Here is a 17,838-nt window from a genome sequence, read left to right on the forward strand (position 1 = left end):
CGGCACTATCAACAGGACGACATGTCAACCTAATAGGATACTTTATTTTGACATCGCCCTACCTGAACGGCACTATCAACAGGACGACATGTCAACCTTATAGGATACTTTATTTTGTTATCGCCCTACCTGAACGGCACTATCAACAGGACGACATATATCAACCTAATAGGATACTTTATTTTGACTTCGCCCTACCTGAACGGCACTGTCAACAGGACGACATGTCAACCTTCTAGGATACTTTATTTTGACATCGCTTTACCTGAACGGCACTATCAACAGGACGACATGTCAACCTAATAGGATACTTTATTTTGACTTCGCCCTACCTGAACGGCACTATCAACAGGACGACATGTCAACCTAATAGGATACTTTATTTTGACTTCGCCCTACCTGAACGGCACTATCAACAGGACGACATGTCAACCTAATAGGATACTTTATTTTGATATCGCCCTACCTGAACGGCACTATCAACAGGACGACATATATCAACCTAATAGGATACTTTATTTTGACTTCGCCCTACCTGAACGGCACTATCAACAGGACGACATGTCAACCTAATAGGATACTTCATTTAGATATCGCCCTACCTAAACGGCACTATCAACAGGACGACATATATCAACCTAATAGGATTCTTTTATCTGACTTCGCCCTACCTGAACGGCACTATCAAAAGGACGACATGTCAACCTAATAGGATACTTTATTTTGATACCGCCCTACCTGAACGGCACTATCAACAGGACGACATATATCAACCTAATAGGATACTTTATTTTGACTTCGCCCTACCTGAACGGCACTGTCAACAGGACGACATGTCAACCTTCTAGGATACTTTATTTTGACAACGCCCTTCCTGAACGGCACTATCAACAGGACGACATGTCAACCTAATAGGATACTTTATTTTGACTTCGCCCTACCTGAACGGCACTATCAACAGGACGACATGACAACCTAATAGGATACTTTATTTTGACTTCGCCCTACCTGAACGGCCCTGTCAACAGGACGACATGTCAACCTAATAGGATAATTTATTTTGACATCGCCCTACCTGAACGGCACTATCAACAGGACGACATGTCAACCTAATAGGATACTTTATTTTGACATCGCCCTACCTGAACGGCACTGTCAACAGGACGACATGTCAACCTACTAGGATACATTATTTTGACTTCGCCCTACCTGAACGGCACTGTCAACAGGACGACATGTCAACCTTCTGGATACGTTATTTCGACATCGCCCTACCTGAACGGCACTATCAACAGGACGACATGTCAACCTAATAGGATACTTTATTTTGATATCGCCCTACCTGAACGGCACTGTCAACAGGACGACATATATCAACCTAATTGGATACTTTATTTTGACATCGCCCTACCTGAACGGCACTGTCAACAGGACGACATGTCAACCTAATAGGAAACTTTATTTTTGACTTCGCCCTACCTGAACGGCACTATCAACAGGACGACATGTCAACCTAATAGGATACTTTATTTTGACATCGCCCTTCCTGAACGGCACTATCAACAGGACGACATGTCAACCTAATAGGATACTTTATTTTGATATCGCCCTAACTGAACGGCACTGTCAACAGGACGACATATATCAACCTAATTGGATACTTTATTTTGACATCGCCCTACCTGAACGGCACTATCAACAGGACGACATGTCAACCTAATAGGATACTTTATTTTGACATCGCCCTACCTGAACGGCACAAACAACAGGACGACATGTCAACCTACTAGGATACTTTATTTTGACTTCGCCCTACCTGAACGGCACTGTCAACAGGGCGACATGTCAACCTACTAGGTTACATTATTTTGACGTAAGGCCTACATGAATGGCACATGCTTTGTGAAGAAGCAATAACAAATGGCAAGTTTTAAATATGACCAGGCTGAGGATCAAACCCACGACATCTCGCGTTATAAATTATTTGTATGCTCTCATCAACATTTGTATTTCATATATTTTAATCTCTGTTTGTGAGTTAATATAGTGGCAATTATTCGCCTTGACCAACACTCATTCCCTTCGAATAACTATTTGTTTTTGAAATGCGTTGGAAATTGCTTTTTGTTCGTGTCAATTTCTCGTTCGTCCGTCCATCTATACGATCTTGTTAAGTTTTATCTCCGTTTAAATTATAAAGAAACAGGATCTACAAAATATCTTGTATATTCCAGGAATGAAATCCTTCAACATGGTGACATACAGAACACTACCAGAAATCGCAGTTCTGGTGACAATGATATAACTTGATGTAAGTCAGTGGTTGTCGTTTGTTTATGTGTTACATATTTGTTTTTCGTTCATTTTTTTTATATAAATAAGGCAGTTAGTTTTCTCGTTTGAATTGTTTTATATTGTCATATCGGGGCCTTTTATAGCTGACTATATGCGGTATGGGTTTTGCTCGTTGTTGAGGGTCGTACGGTGACCTATAGTTGTTAATGTATGTGTCACTCTTGTGGACAGTAGTCTCATTGGCAACCATACCACATCTTTTTTTATATACATTACTACATTTGTTTAGAGGATATGACTTTTGTATATAAGACAAGAAGATGTTCTAATTGTCGATGAAACAACTTTCTGTCTGAGACCAAATGACGTTAAAGATTAGCAACAATGAGAAAACCCATGCATTGCAATGTTCAAAAAACATGTATTGCACTAAGTTAAGGCATTGATCGTTTTCGGCGAGAGTTTTAACGAGTGCATTTACAATGTATGAGCATGTGATAGGGTTGTGATTAGTTTTGTTCGGTTCGAACCTGCGTTAGACTTTACTTCCTCAGTTACGACTAATTTTGTTGTTCGTATACTATTGAATAGTTCTTCCTCAATAAGAAAAATAGAGCGGATGAAAATACCAACAAGAAAATAAACAATATCCATTTTTAACCGGATTTTTGTGACAAAAATGTCGGTTATTGATTTAGGGTTGTACGGTGCGCGGCCGGGCAGTCGGGCGGGCGGGCGGCAATCAAATGTTGTCCGTGCATTAACTCACGAACCGTTCAACCAAAGCTCTTAAAATTGTAATATATTGTCACTGACAAACTAAATGAAGGTCAAGTTCAATAATGGCGATTTTGACTTTTACCGTTCAGGAGTTCCCAGTCGTGTCCGTGCATTTACGCATGAACTGTTCTACCAAAGCTTCCCAAATTTTAATATGTTGTTACTGATAACAAAATGGAGGTCAAGATCAATAATGACGATTTTGACTTTTACCGTTCAGGAGTTATGGTTCTTGAAAGATTGAAAAATGGAGTTTCCAGTCGTGTCCGTGCATTTACGCATGAACTGTTCTACCAATTGAAAGCTTCCCAAATTTTAATATGTTGTTACTGATGACAAAAAGGAGGTCAAGTTCAATAATGACGATTTTGACTTTTACCGTTAAGAAGTTATGGTTCTTAAAAGATTGAAAAATGGTGTTTCCATTCACGTTGTTGCATTTACTCATGAACCATTCAATCTAAGCTTTTCAAATTTTAATATGCTGATACTGATGACAAAATGGAGGTCAAATTTGATATTGACGATTTTCACTTTCACCATTCATCAGTAATGGTTCTTGTGATATTGCCAGGACTCAAATAAATGTTAATAAATCCGGTTTGCTGTCGTCACTTGTGTGACAGCCTCTTATTTAGACGATGGTTTACTGTTTATTGCATACTGTCTATTGAAAAATAATTTGCCATGACGTACAGACAGTATTTAATAAATAATAAACCAAGATGCACCATTCTCGTATAAAACAATTTCAAAGTACTCTTCATGTATTTGGCAACATAAAATCGTGCTTTATAATCTGCGTATTTCTATCTCTATGATTTTTTTTTTATATAACAAGCCGTACCTCGACCTATAACGCGGTTTACTTTTATAAGTTGTTACTTGGATGGAGAGTTGTCTCATTGGCACTCATATGTACCACATCTTCCTATATCTAATTAGCGGTAAATAGCAAAAAATATAGCGTATGGTTTACCAGTAAAATGGACTCCGGCACAATCTGATAGCTCAAATATTACAGAAAGTAGGTCTCCGGCACAATCTGATAGCTCAAATATTACAGAAAGTAGGTCTCCGGCACAATCTGATAGCTCAAATATTACAGAAAGTAGGTATCTCATGTAAATGATAAAATATATAACCGTATGAGCAACCACAAACAGTTTTTTTTTTGTTGCGGAATTTGAACTTGTAAATCTTCGTGTTAGATAAATAAATACTTTTATTTTGCATAAATTTGCGATTTAAAATATAAATTTCAATTATTAAATGCGTCTCCGCTTCATTTTTTTAATTTAAAATATAAGAATCTAAATACAGACAAATTTATTTTATAAGTACTGCCTTGGATATTTAGTATAATTCACATCAAACATAAAGCATATTAATATATATATACGGATTTTTTCAATTCTCTGAATATACAAAACACGGAATTGTAACAAGATTTTTTATTTAAGGTTCTAAATTTACAATTATAGACAGATCGTTTAAATGTTTAATTAATAACAAGAATATTGACCGGTTTAGTGCGTTTATATGACACAGGTATCCATGAGAATATGTAAACAACACATCACCTGTAATTACAGGTAAACTTGTTTTCAGGGTAATAATTAGACGTTTTATGGTTTTATCAGTATGTATGTTTAAAAATAATAATATTATAATATCTCAAATGAATTAAATTATACAAATTACATATGATATCTTATTTCAATTTACGCATGTATTATGTATATTGCGCAATCAGTGTACTTTGAATATCTGTTTATGATCTATACGTATAATTGTCTTGAATGCTTGATGTTGTGTATGTATGTAATAACCGGGTGTCAGATATGAAATTTATATCACATCACCAAATGATGTCCTCGTCCCGAACATACATGCATGAACCGCTATTTGCCGTCTTGATATGCATGTACATGTATATGTGTTACCTGACGTAAAACACAAATCAATTATCCATCCATGAAATGCTTTAAATGGATTTATTTTATAGTCCTTACAAATCTTGAACTGAATGTTAAGCAGTTTTCTCTTTTCTTTTTATGGACTTCCTTTTATAACTAGGCAGTTCAATATTTTCCACTAAAACTGGTCTGACATTTCTGATGAATACGTAATATATATGCTGTAAAGGTTATAACGTTTATTCTTCAAAATCTGTTACAAAGTAGTTCCTTTATTGCAATATATAGTTTGTTATGATATACTGTAAATTTCAGTATTATGGGATACATGTCCAATTGCCGTGTTCCCTAGAGTTGAAAATTTAGGAGACCATTACAAAATAGTTTAGTTTCCTCAGACAGTGACGATTGACATTCAAAGATGGACAACTCCAGAAAGATGTCTGTCCTGAGAGGATCCCTCGACAATCTCCCAGCATTGAATTCAAGAGTTGTTAGAATATTCATCAGTTCCACTTTTACAGGTTTGTAAATTAAAACATATTTTAATATATTAAGATATCAATTAACAAAATTAGTTATAAATGGTGTCATTATTGTGAATTACAACTGAAGGAAACTCAAAGACCAATTGAGTGAACTCGGGAACCAATATAAAACAAAGCAAGAACTTAATCAATGCGGAACCATGATCTTTGAAAACGGAGAGAGGGGGTTAATTTCAAAACTGATTAGCTGACTAGATACCTCAAATGTTTGGACGACTTTATGCTGAAAGAATCCGTTAGAGACAACAGCAAAAGTTCAATGTAGTAGTGTTTCCTGCAGCTTTTAAAAAGGGCAGGATAATTGTTAGCTCAGAGGGCACATTAAGCGCGATGGACAACAATTTTAGGGCACTAACTATAAACAGGCAATTTCTATAAAATGAATTCATTTAAAACATACTAGTTTAATGCTATAATCTGTAATCAATCATTAAAACAAATGTTAATCAAGAAAAAGTGTATATATGAAATATTTAAAACAATAAACACAATTTAGCTAGCTAGCTCTAGCTAGAATTCAAAAGGGGCAGGGTGCCAGTTTTTACTGTATAGGTTGTTGTTTTTTTAAATAAAAATGCTTTTCAACTATAGTCTTTATGTCATTGTTTGTGTAGTTATGTATAGTACATCTTCATCAACATACAATTTTTATAGTTTAACGTTTGATTAATTTTATATAAGAATTATAAGTCATTTAATGGCTATGCAGCCAATGCACGGTTGGAAATCATCCAATTTTGTTTAATTCAAATTTGATAACGTTTAGAACATGGATTGCTAATAAAAAGTATAATTATAAAGTAGAAATTGCAATATTTTTTTCCCAATATGTTCAAAGACAGTTAATATCTTTTAGGTAACATTATTATGGTATTATATATTCAATTGGTAATTTATTCCTTATTTTGGTACTAGATAATATTTTTAGAGCACAAATTTGTAATAGGCTAAAACAGGGGAAGTAACTCCGAAATCAATTTCCACCACGAGATGGAAAGCATTTCTGTAACGGCATAGTTTTATTCTGATGACTTAAATTCAATTCTAAAGTCACGAAAGTCTTCATTTATACACTTCTCCATTGTGACTTGGAGATCGAAAATGCCGACCCAAGCCAAATACACTCGCTGACACATTCATCAAAAGTATGACAAAAAGATACATTGTCCTAATTAAATTACTTAGTTATTAACACATTTGAAGTCTTTATAATTGTAATTGATTGTAATGACATGATTAACCTGGGGGCAATCACACGGGTATCATATGTAATTAACTTGTAGATCAGAAATCGATAAATAAAAATTTCACCAAAACGGCACAAGAGAATTTTTGGAAATGACGTCAGGGCAGAAGGGCGCTGATGAAGGCACACAGACGATAAAGGCATGGCGTCTAGAATTTCGACAAAATTAGGGCAGGGCGCCAATTTTTTTCCCAAAAAGGGCAGGGCGTCGAGAAATCGCGACAGGGCGCCATTACACGCCAAAACCACCTGTAGGAAACACCTTAGTGGTTTATCAATTTTTCCCAAATTAAATTAGGAGGGGCTCAGTGAAAAAAACTATACGAATTAAGTTTGTTTTATCCTACTGTAAAACAAACTTAATTCGTATAGTTTTTTTCACTGAGCCCCTCCCCTCTCCTAATTTAATTTGGGAAAAATTGATAAACCACTAAGGACATAATATAAAATCGAGGTCAATTAAACAAAACTTGCAGCAATTTTGACCCCCACCCCAAAACTATTTGAATTAAGTTTTCAAAAGTTTATCCTTGTTTGATTTTTTTTATGTCGTCCCTAATGAAACCTAAAAATACCTTTGTCAAGCATCTCCCCTTTCCTTAATTTTCATGTAACTGATTGAACAGTTGATCTAGACTGGAATCTTCACCCATGTTCAATACAACACTTGATATGAGATAATTTCATTGAAGTCATGCATACTTTACTGCTACAGTATTAAATATATGTATACAATTAAATTTGAATTGCAGATACGTATGAAGAACGTAATATGCTGATGGAAGATGTTTATCCTAAAATAAAGGCTCACTGTAAGGAAAAACATGGACTGGAATTTCAGGTAATTTCTTTCTTATGCACCAACTCTAAGCATACTTTCGTGACAGGTCATGTCATATCTGTCCTAAGTCAGGAATCTGATGTTCAGTAGTTGTCGTCATTTTCTGTCGATTAGACCGTTATTTTTTCTGTTTGAATGGTACTAGTCATATGTGCTGCCTATCATAGCTTGTTCCGTGTAGAAGACTGTACTTTGACCTATAATGGTTATTTTTTTTACAAATTGTGATTAGGATGGAGAGTAGTCTCGATGTTACTCATACCACATCTTCTTTTACCGAGTTATACTAGTAGTACTACATTTCATATTGTGCATTAGGTGATACTGTCATGGCAATGTTAATCGTTTTAAATTGATTTGTTCAAGAATGAAGTTTGAATAAGGAAATCTGTTCAACTATGCTAAAGTGTTGTAACAATGCTTACACAAGTAATTTTCCTATATTTATACAATTAGATGCATGTGCGTTTGTAAATCTACGCTGTAATTTTCAGATCGTGTTTACTTTGTACGTTTCCTGTAGGTAATCGATATGAGATGGGGCGTACCAGAAGAGGCTTCAGACGATCATATGTCATCCTTGCTTTGTTTGCAAGAAATCTACAATTGTCAAAAGGTGTCAACTGGTCCAAGTTTTGTGGTAAGTAAGAAGGTGTTCTACTAATTTATATTATTTATTTTCTTGAAGAAAAATCTGTCATTATACGTCGTGAAATGTTCAACTCAAAGGAAAAATGCTGCTTCTAAGCATGCCTTAGTCAGTGGAAGTATTAAAATTTAACATATTTGACCTTTATCACAGTCGATCCCACCAAGATATGATGGATTGATCTCGTCGTGAGTGTGCATGAAATATTAATTTTGCTATTGAACGCTTTATAAACAACATCTTATCAACCAATAATAAAAGTACATTTTACTTGGAAACCCGGTATTACATGTATCAATGAAAATTATTATCGAATTTCAAAACAGTGGTGACGTTGCTTCTCTATAAACTATTAAAGTCAACGTAGTGTAGTAAAGAGGACAGGAATTGAAAGCCAAATAGTCCCAGTCAAATTTGTCCTTATCGTATATATGATAAATATAAGAAAAGAACAAATTCGACTGAGACTAACATGCAAAACACATTGCCCAAAACACTGTTACCTCCAGTGTCCGTATTTTTTATAATTTTGTTCTTCCGATATTTTTTTAGACCTTCTTAAACCAAAAGCATGGCTACCGGCCGTTACCACTTACTATTGTCAGTTCAGAATACAACTTATTAGTACAAACATTGATTGATTCTGGTGAAGACTCGGCGTTGCTTGTCAAATGGTACGAGGAAGACCTTAATGCAGTTCCACCCGTCCATGTTCTACAGCCAATCAGTGCAGTGATACCAGACTATAAATCAAAGGTTAGTATTAATTCAACAACTATGCATCGTTGGTGGACATTTCGTCCCCGAGTGTATCGCCAGGGCAGTATAAGTCAACACTTTTGAAAATTTGCTAAACTTGGCGTATATGAAATGTTCAATTATTCAAAACATTAAGTTATGTCTATTCTCGATATATAGATGTCTATTCCTGACGTATAGTTGTGTCTCCCCGACGTACAGATTGCCTTAGCCGTATTTCTCACATGTTAGACTTTAAAGACAGTATATGTATTGATCTTTAATTTAACAATATATTTTTTCAAGAAGTCAATGCTTTTGGTTATTTTGCAGGTGTAAGCAAATTTGATGTTTATATACTAGTATTACCCTTGCTTAAACATTATAAACATTTTAACATAGTCTTATTGAACATAGTACGGTAATTATTATATAAAATTCTAGTTGCGTCTTTCTTTGACTTTATAACTATTTTGATATGAGCGTACCTGATGAGTCTTATGTAGATGAAACGCGCGTCTGACGTACTAAATTATAATCCTGGTATTTTTTATAACTATTGAAAGTTTTCTTTTCGATATACAATAATGTATCTGCAGGAATCTCATCTTCGATAGCCAAGGGTTACGATCAAGTCCCGCTCTCTTCGTGTGAAGAGAGCGGGAGTGGATCGTAACCCGTGAAGAGAGCGGGAGTGGATCGTAACCCTTGGCTAGCGAAGATGAAGAAATCTATGACTCGTGAAACATTCTGCTTTCATTTTAAGACACCCGCTGAAAAATGGAAAGAATGGCAACCAATCTACAATACTCTAGGACAGAAGTTAAGATTGGCCAGTCAAATATGTTTTGAAAATATGAAACTTAGCGAGGAAGACAAACTTAAATACTTCATGTCCGTAACAGAAGAAGAGATCAGTGCGGGATTACTGAAGTTACCCGGCAACGCCTCGGAACAGTGCCTCTGTTTCATCAGACTATTTGAGGATATTGACCTCAATGATAAAGTTGCCCCGAGGTTCATTGATATGGTGGAAATTGGTAATGATGACAAATCTGAAAAGCAAAGAATTATTGATGAAGAAGCACAAAAAATATTGGAGAAACTGCGAGATGAAAAAGTAACCAACAAAATTAAGGATAAAAAAACAAGCTGGTCAAAGTAAGTTATTTAAGAATGCTATACCGGTACCTTACTTTAATTTACTAAAATCAAATCTTGTACTGGTAGTTTTTAATCTCAATTAAAAGAATATAGAGATTCTTACTAAACTACATTGTATTAAGTTTTGTCATTACAGATGTCCTTTGCCTCAATTAAATCCTTTTCGAACTGGACCAAATTACTACTTTACCTAAAAATTCATTCCCCAGTGGTTTTGCATGTTATTTCACCCCTTCTTACTATTTTTATGCATAACATATAAAGCAATAAAATTTGTAAGGTGTATGAAAAAAATTAGTAAGGTTATACACGGTCCACACTATGGACTCTATTCATAGACGATAACTGTCCGCAGACCAACTGCTGTTGCTACCAATTGAAGGATGTCGAATAAAACTACATGCACTTATGCATATCTGTAATACTTATCTTAATACGTACAGTGCACATTTACCAGTTGGTTTGAATTTAAAGCCGTATGATGTAGCTCCGGAAATTAAAACACACGGTGGAGGAGTCATTTTATTTTCTGTAAAGAGCCTAACAAAGATGCACTAAAAATGCAGTCTTTATATCATTTATAACAAGAATTTGTCCCCAGTACACGGATGCCCCACTCGCACTATTATTTTCTATGTTCAGTGGACCGTGAAATGGGATCAAAACTCTTATTTGGCATTTAAATTAGAAAGATCATATCAATAAAAAAACATGTGTACTAAGTTTCAAGTTGATTGGACTTCAACTTCACCGAAACTACCTAGATCAAAAACTTTAACCTGAAGCGGGACGAACAGACGAAGAGACAAACGAACGAACAAACAAACGAACAGACGAACGGACGTACATACCAGAAAATATAACGCCCCTCTACTATCGTAAGGGAGGGGGGGCATAAAATATGTATTACATGATAAGGAGTAAAAAAAAATCATTATTATTATTTGAGCTGGTTTTCAAATTCACGATCGGGTTACTTTGTAGAATCTTATTTATTTTTCGTCCTGAAGATGCAAGAAATATTTCCCACTGGGTGTACAACAAACACCCATCAACCAATAAACCAATCACGTTAAAGACAATGTGTTTATATATATAGATATATATATTTTTTATTTCCAATAGTGAACCCATCATAGGCATAATCAGTACATGATGATCTGTACAGCGATTGTTTATCACTCAATTAAAATAGACACAACACAAAAATAAAAAAAGAAATACGTTTGACAAATAACATGAAATATAAATCGAGTTTATAATACATGTAGTCACATATCAAAACCAGTATGTTTAGTGTTTATTGACTATGCACTTGAAGCAGCATCACATCTATTATAGAAAAAGCTTTTAAGTTAAGTCCTTCCTAGTGCCTGATGCATAACATTGAGAAAGGGAATGAGGAATGTGTCAAAGCGACAACAACTCGATCACAGAGTATGTATGAGCAAATAGTATTGTTCATATGCAAGAGTCACCAAGGGTAGGTGCTTAAAGGACACTCAAGCCTATACACAGAAATCTAAAAAAAATTCAAGACAAGCATAAACTAATACTTAAAAAGAATTACTATTTTATAGTCCTCCTTGTGGCTGAAGCACATAAATAAGATTAATATGTATGTTCATGTTTTTAATGTTGTTATAAAATAATGTAGACAATTTTTGTTACTTTAACAGATCTATTGTGAAATGGGCTCCTCATACAGGAATTGGAAAAGACCTCCATGAATCGTACCTAAAGGAATTTGGAGACAAGTTTTACAATAGTATGATCTCACTGATTGATAAAGCTGTCACTAACAAACAAATGTTACTACAAGATGGTTTGTATACTGAGGTATAATTGCATTAATTACTTTCTATCATATAAAGATGTAAGAGGATGTGGTAATGTCAACTCTCCATAAAGCTCATATTAATATCTGATAGTAGTTGTACACCTTGCGTTCATAAATAGGATGACAAAAAGTTATCATTCTACACTAATTGCATGGTACATGTTTGTCATTTGAAAGATGTGCATATCCACATAAAGAAACAAATATTTAATTGACTTTCAAACCTCACATGTCTCTATTTATATCCATTTTGACGTTATTTTCAAAGAAAACGAGTCATTTATTCACAATTGATTTATATATTATTAAGTAAACAATGTAAAACAAAATCTATGTCATTTGATATTACTTAACCCAAATCTTTCCTTTGTATATGATTCAGTAGTCATGTACATGTTTAATTAATTTATGACGAATCATAATATTTTTTTTGTATTATGTGTTACTTAGATGTGACACACGTTATTAGACTATTTACCGGATTTGTAATCACATAAGCAACACGACGGGTGCCGCATGTGGAGCAGGATCTGCTTACCCTTCCGGAGCATCTGAGATCACCCCTAGTTTTTGGTGGGGTTCGTGTTGTTTATTCTTTAGTTTTCTATGTTGTGTCATGTGTACTATTGGGTTTTTTTTTGGATTTTTCATTTTTAGCCATGGCGTTGTCAGTTTGTATTAGATTTATGAGTTTGACTGTTTATTGATTGTTACTTTCGTATATAACCAATTTCGTAAAGCATTTTAAAAGATGTCTAGTCGATTTATATACAAATATATGTTATAGGTTTTACAACATGCAACAATGGCAAAGGAAAGATGTGCAATATTCCATGGACGAGAGACAATCTTAGACAAGATTGCAGATTACTTACAGAGAAAAGACAAGTCACCACTTACTGTGTATGGTCCTTCGGGTAGTGGCAAAACCTCTATCATTGCAGAGGCTGCAAGAAAGGTATCCAGTATTTTACTGATCCATACATTTTACATTCTATACATTTTACATCCAAGGCTTTCAATTTGTTTTGGTGTTCCAGATGAAGTTAATTCCATAAAAACTTACGGGACGTACCAAATTTATAAATTTTATTGTGATCCCTTAGTTATTGTATTTGTTCTTTCAAATTCGTTAAAGTTTTATGGGTGGAGGGTCAAGGATGAGATTTGAAAAACAACGACACAGGAGTAAATCAAAAGGCAGGATGAGCAATATATCACAAAACATTTTTTTCTGTCAATTCTTCTAGCTTCTCCCCCCCCCCCCCCGATAGAATACAAATGGTTGCTCTCTAAGGTAAAATTCTTTTCTTTTATAGGTGCAGTTTGTAAAACATAAAGATGCAATCACCATTTTCCGTTTCCTTGGAACTTCCCCTGACAGTAGTAATGTCTACAGACTTTTACATAGTCTTTGTCAGCAGATTATGTTGGTAACTACAGGGAAGGAGCCGAATCTTCCTCAGGACATTGATGATCTAACACGTTTATTTCACAAACTAATTCGAGAGTACAAATCGAATAAACCCTTGGTAATACTACTCGATTCCTTAGACCAATTGTCAAAAGAACATGCTGCTCACAAACTCCATTGGCTTCCTAAAAAGCTTCCCGAAGACGTGAAGATTGTCACTTCAACGTATATTGAATCCACTGATATAATCGTATTGCTTAAGTCTTTGTTCTCACCAGACAGTTTTATTCTTGTTCCTAAGCTTGGGGAAGAATTAAGCTGTAAAATTCTTAAATCGTGGTTGGATGGAAAAAACAGAACTTTAACAACCGAACAGTTCAATGTAATAGAAAATGCATTTACACAATGTAGTTTACCAATTTATGTAAAACTCGTTTTTGAGAGTGTCCTTGACTGGCGATCGTATACTGTTGTCGATGATAACAGTCTTGCTTTTACTGTCAAGGAGAGTATTATTAAACTTTTTGAACATCTTGAACACAAACATGGAAAAATGTTTGTATCTAGGGCTTTTGCATACATCACTGCTTCCAATTCTGGTCTCAGTGAAACCGAACTGGAAGATATCCTTTCAATCGATGACACTTTATTGACTGATGTGTTTCGAATCCACGTGCCACCAATAACAAGGATCCCTCCGTTATTATTTGTGCGCTTGCGCCATGATATATCATCTTATCTAGTCGATAGGGAAGTAGATGACACAACCGTATTTTACTGGTACCATAGACAATTTATAGAAGCAGCTCAGTCAAGGTACCTGTCCGATGAGATATTTGAAGATCAAATCCAATCTACATTGGCAGATTATTTCATTGGAACTTGGTATAACAAACCTAAACCATTCACATACTCAGATTACCAGGTCAAAAGGTTAAAGTTAGTCTCAAATACTATTGATACTGATAGGAAAATATCTCCGCAGCCACTAACATTTAAATACATTGTTGAAAACAGAGAAAAAGAGAGATTTAATAAACGAAAATTAAATCGATTACCCTACCATCTTACTATGGCAGGACGTATAGAAGAAGTACGTTCTATGTGTCTATTTAATTATGATTTCTTGTCAGCGAAAATCAAAGCTGTGTCTGTTCAACAAGTTTTGGAAGATTTCACTTTGAGTAAGAATAACGGGAGTACATTGTTTAGTGTACTCAAACAGATTCAATCGTCACTGATGGCATTTCCAAAGACACTAGCGATTGAAATATCTGGGCATTTGACTCCATTTCTAGCACAGAAAAAATCATCTTTAGAAAAAATGCTCGTTGAAAAATGTTTCAACGTCATCAAATCTGAAGATATGCCTGTACCTTATCAGACTTCGTTCACAATACCACACAACGCCTTGATGTACAAATTCGAACACGAAGCTGTTCCGTTTGGTTCAAAGGTAGTGATGATCTCCAAAGATTCAAAGCATCTACTGGCAATGACAGCTGATAATGACTTGGTTTCCTGGGACCTGACAACAGGAGAACTGGAGAAAGAAATCCGCTTATATGATCCCCAGCTGTTAAAGATGAATATTTTTACCATTGACAAAGAAAAGGATGTTTGTTATTTGTGTTCTAGCTACCAGAAGGCTTCTAATATTCTTATTGTCGTTAACATGGCCGCCTGTGAATTGATCAACACAATTTCACTTTCCAAGACCTACCCCGGAGTTGGTTTTGCCGACAGTTTAAAATTCGCTGTCACGAGTGATAAAATTTTCTGTATGTATGTTGGACACAACATTGATGTTTTTGATAAGGCTACTGGAAAGCATTTGTTTGCTCTTGATCAAGTACCAGATAAGTTTCTGATGTTACCAGACGAAAAGAAGGCTTTGATACATGAGAAAAATTCAACTAAGTTTTTCATGTACAACATTCTGAACAATAAAATTGAAAGTGAATTCAACATCAATGAAAAACCTAAAGATTTTATTTTAGCTCCTGTTGGAAAAGAGATCGTAGTATTGTATCGTGATATATCATTGGTGAAGGTGTTTAATATAGATGCGACCGAAGGAAACGTTGGCGAATTGGTTTGCGATGTCAAAACATTAGGTAAAGAGAAAATTTTATCATTGGAATTTTCAAGCAATGAAATATTTCTTATGTTGAAATATAATACCGGTGTGTATTTCTGGAACTACAAACTTAACAAAATGCAACACCATTTTCAAATTCCGGACGAGGTGAAACCAGTTCATAGGGTAACAGACTTTTTTGGACATTTAACGCCTGATGGTGAGCTGTTTGTAGTTGCATACGAAGGGTTTCTTGTTATATTCAGTATGAAAACCAATAAAGTAGCTAACATTATTGAAATCAACAGATCAAAGTCTGAAATATTTCTAATGGCCTCTAGCGGTGAATTTTTCGTCAACACGTCATCCAGAGGAAATGCCATTTCAACATGGAGGACATCTGCTTTGACCATGAATGATAATCAAATCCAACCAATGACGATGAAGACAGCACCAAGGTACATTGCAATCGCAAGGTCGGGAAAAGTAGCGGCAATAAGAGGTAATTTAGGAGGAGAACTTGCAATTTTTGATTTAGTAGCTGGAACTCAAAAATTTTATATTCAAGGGGATATTGATGTGATGAAGCCAACTGTCACGTGGGATGGTAAATATGCTGTAGTCCGGGAATATCACTCGGACGAAGCTGTTAAAATATTTAACACCACTTCCGGTGCTTTAGAGATGCCATTACCATTAACAAGCTTACAAGTTAAAGGTATCACTACGTGTACTACAATGGTGGCAGTATACGTTCAGGGCGATGATGATAAAGTTACTTATGTAAACTTGTATAGTGTACCAAATGGCAAACTCTTGCATAAACTGCATAGTGGCAGACCTTCCTTACATGATATGGTTTTTGATTTCACCAGCAATGAAGAAATTTTAATCGTTTCATCTCCTCACCTAGAAGGTGACCCTACAGTAGCGGATATTACTGCGTATGATGTAAAAACAGGTGAAGAAACCTACTTCTTAGAAGATTGTAGGGTTAGATTTACTACTGTGGTACTGAACGAACCAGCTTTATTCATAACACAAAATGTGAGAAAATCTGGTGACATTGTTATTGTAGTAGATCTCCAGTCAAAAAAGATACTAAGGGAAGGGAAATTGGAAAACATGGACAGTCAGAAAGACTGGTCGTCAAGTCCAGATGGGCGTTTCTGTATTGACAGAGACCGCCAGCTTTATGACGTCATCAATTTTCAATTCAAGTGGAAATACGATGCTGAAGAAGAGTATCGAAAGCAATCAACACAACAAACATATCCACGTTTTCTCCATGACAACCATACTGTCATATTTCCAAATATTACTGCAGGTTTATTGAAGTTTGCAACCATTGATTCGCCGGAAATAAAGTTTGTCTGTCCGGTACACGGGATACCAGTATGTCTTGAAGTGACATCCCTTGGTATGATTATAGTTGGTTGTGACGATGGTCGAGTCATGATGCTTCATAAATCTAATAAAGATGACATCGTTACGGCAGCAGGTTTGGACGGTGTAGTTAAAAGGGAAGCAATCCGTATCAAGAAACAACCAAAACAGAAAACAAATAAATCGTCAGTTTGTACAATTATTTGAATACATGCATCTGTGCAAGATTTCGATTTGTCTTCATCTGTGATAATAAAGAGAAAAGAGACTACTGTGGATTCATTTTTTTTCGTGGGTACCAATTTTCGTAGATTGCGGAAAACTTGCATATTCGTGGATATTTAAATTCGTTGTTTGAGAAAAGTTTGCATACATTCCTATTGAAATTTTGTATTTCGTTAAACCTCTAAATTCATGGTTCCCCTGTTGAAACGAAATCCACGAAAATTGGTATCCAACGAATATTAATGAATTCACAGTATGTGTACTGTTTATATAAGTTAGACAATTTTTCTGAGATGATAGTTTATAAATTAGAAACTTGCACTAGAACTTAAGTGGCAACTCTAAATGACAAAGTAATCATTGATGATTTAAGCCTATTATTTAGGCCACTTTTGGAATGTAATATTTTGTTTTATTTAGTTGGCCTTCTAAATTTTTTACACTTGATAGAGAAAACCTATGTGTAGACCACAAAACCGTTATGCATGCATTTTAGTCCTTAACGTACGTTATGATAAGTGTAATGTGTAGCTTAGCTTTGTTATGATATGCTTTATTACATTTAGTGTAATAGATATTCGAACAATTCGCCGTTTCAGAATCTAATGCATCCTGGGTAATATTTTCAAAAGCGTACACCAAAGCGTTTTGATTGGTTTAAAACATAATAAAGAATGCAAATTCAACCAATGACGTAACGTTATTTTCACTTT

At 35.1% G+C, this 17,838-nt stretch overlaps 1 protein-coding gene across 2 annotated transcripts; it reads left to right on the forward strand.

The window, feature by feature from the left end:
- Positions 1–4,634: 4,634 nt before the first annotated feature.
- Positions 4,635–17,165, forward strand: LOC134692678 (NACHT and WD repeat domain-containing protein 2-like). Of its 2 annotated transcripts, XM_063553150.1 has the most exons (9): positions 4,635–4,717; positions 5,310–5,518; positions 7,541–7,629; positions 8,153–8,269; positions 8,831–9,034; positions 9,783–10,177; positions 11,860–12,019; positions 12,808–12,978; positions 13,340–17,165. In XM_063553150.1, the coding sequence occupies exons 2-9, from the start codon at positions 5,416–5,418 to the stop codon at positions 17,105–17,107; spliced, it is 5,007 nt and encodes a 1,668-aa protein (XP_063409220.1). In that variant the 5' UTR covers positions 4,635–4,717; positions 5,310–5,415; the 3' UTR covers positions 17,108–17,165. The 2 variants fall into 2 exon arrangements, with proteins under 2 accessions (XP_063409220.1, XP_063409221.1); XM_063553151.1 differs by lacking the exon at positions 4,635–4,717 and having other exon boundaries at positions 5,486–5,518; positions 8,124–8,269.
- The last annotated feature ends 673 nt before the right edge of the window (positions 17,166–17,838 follow it).

The sequence above is a fragment of the Mytilus trossulus genome, chromosome 12, assembly GCF_036588685.1.
Source record: "Mytilus trossulus isolate FHL-02 chromosome 12, PNRI_Mtr1.1.1.hap1, whole genome shotgun sequence".
NCBI classification, from domain to species: Eukaryota; Metazoa; Mollusca; class Bivalvia; order Mytilida; family Mytilidae; genus Mytilus; species Mytilus trossulus.

Bases quoted from the DNA above. Each gene is read 5' to 3' on its own strand.
- LOC134692678 (XM_063553150.1), top strand. From the start codon at position 5,416: ATGGACAACTCCAGAAAGATGTCTGTCCTGAGAGGATCCCTCGACAAT. The intron at 7,630-8,152 runs GTAATTTCTTTC...CGTTTCCTGTAG, and splicing joins AACATGGACTGGAATTTCAG to GTAATCGATATGAGATGGGG. The intron at 9,035-9,782 runs GTTAGTATTAAT...TTTCATTTTAAG, and splicing joins TACCAGACTATAAATCAAAG to ACACCCGCTGAAAAATGGAA.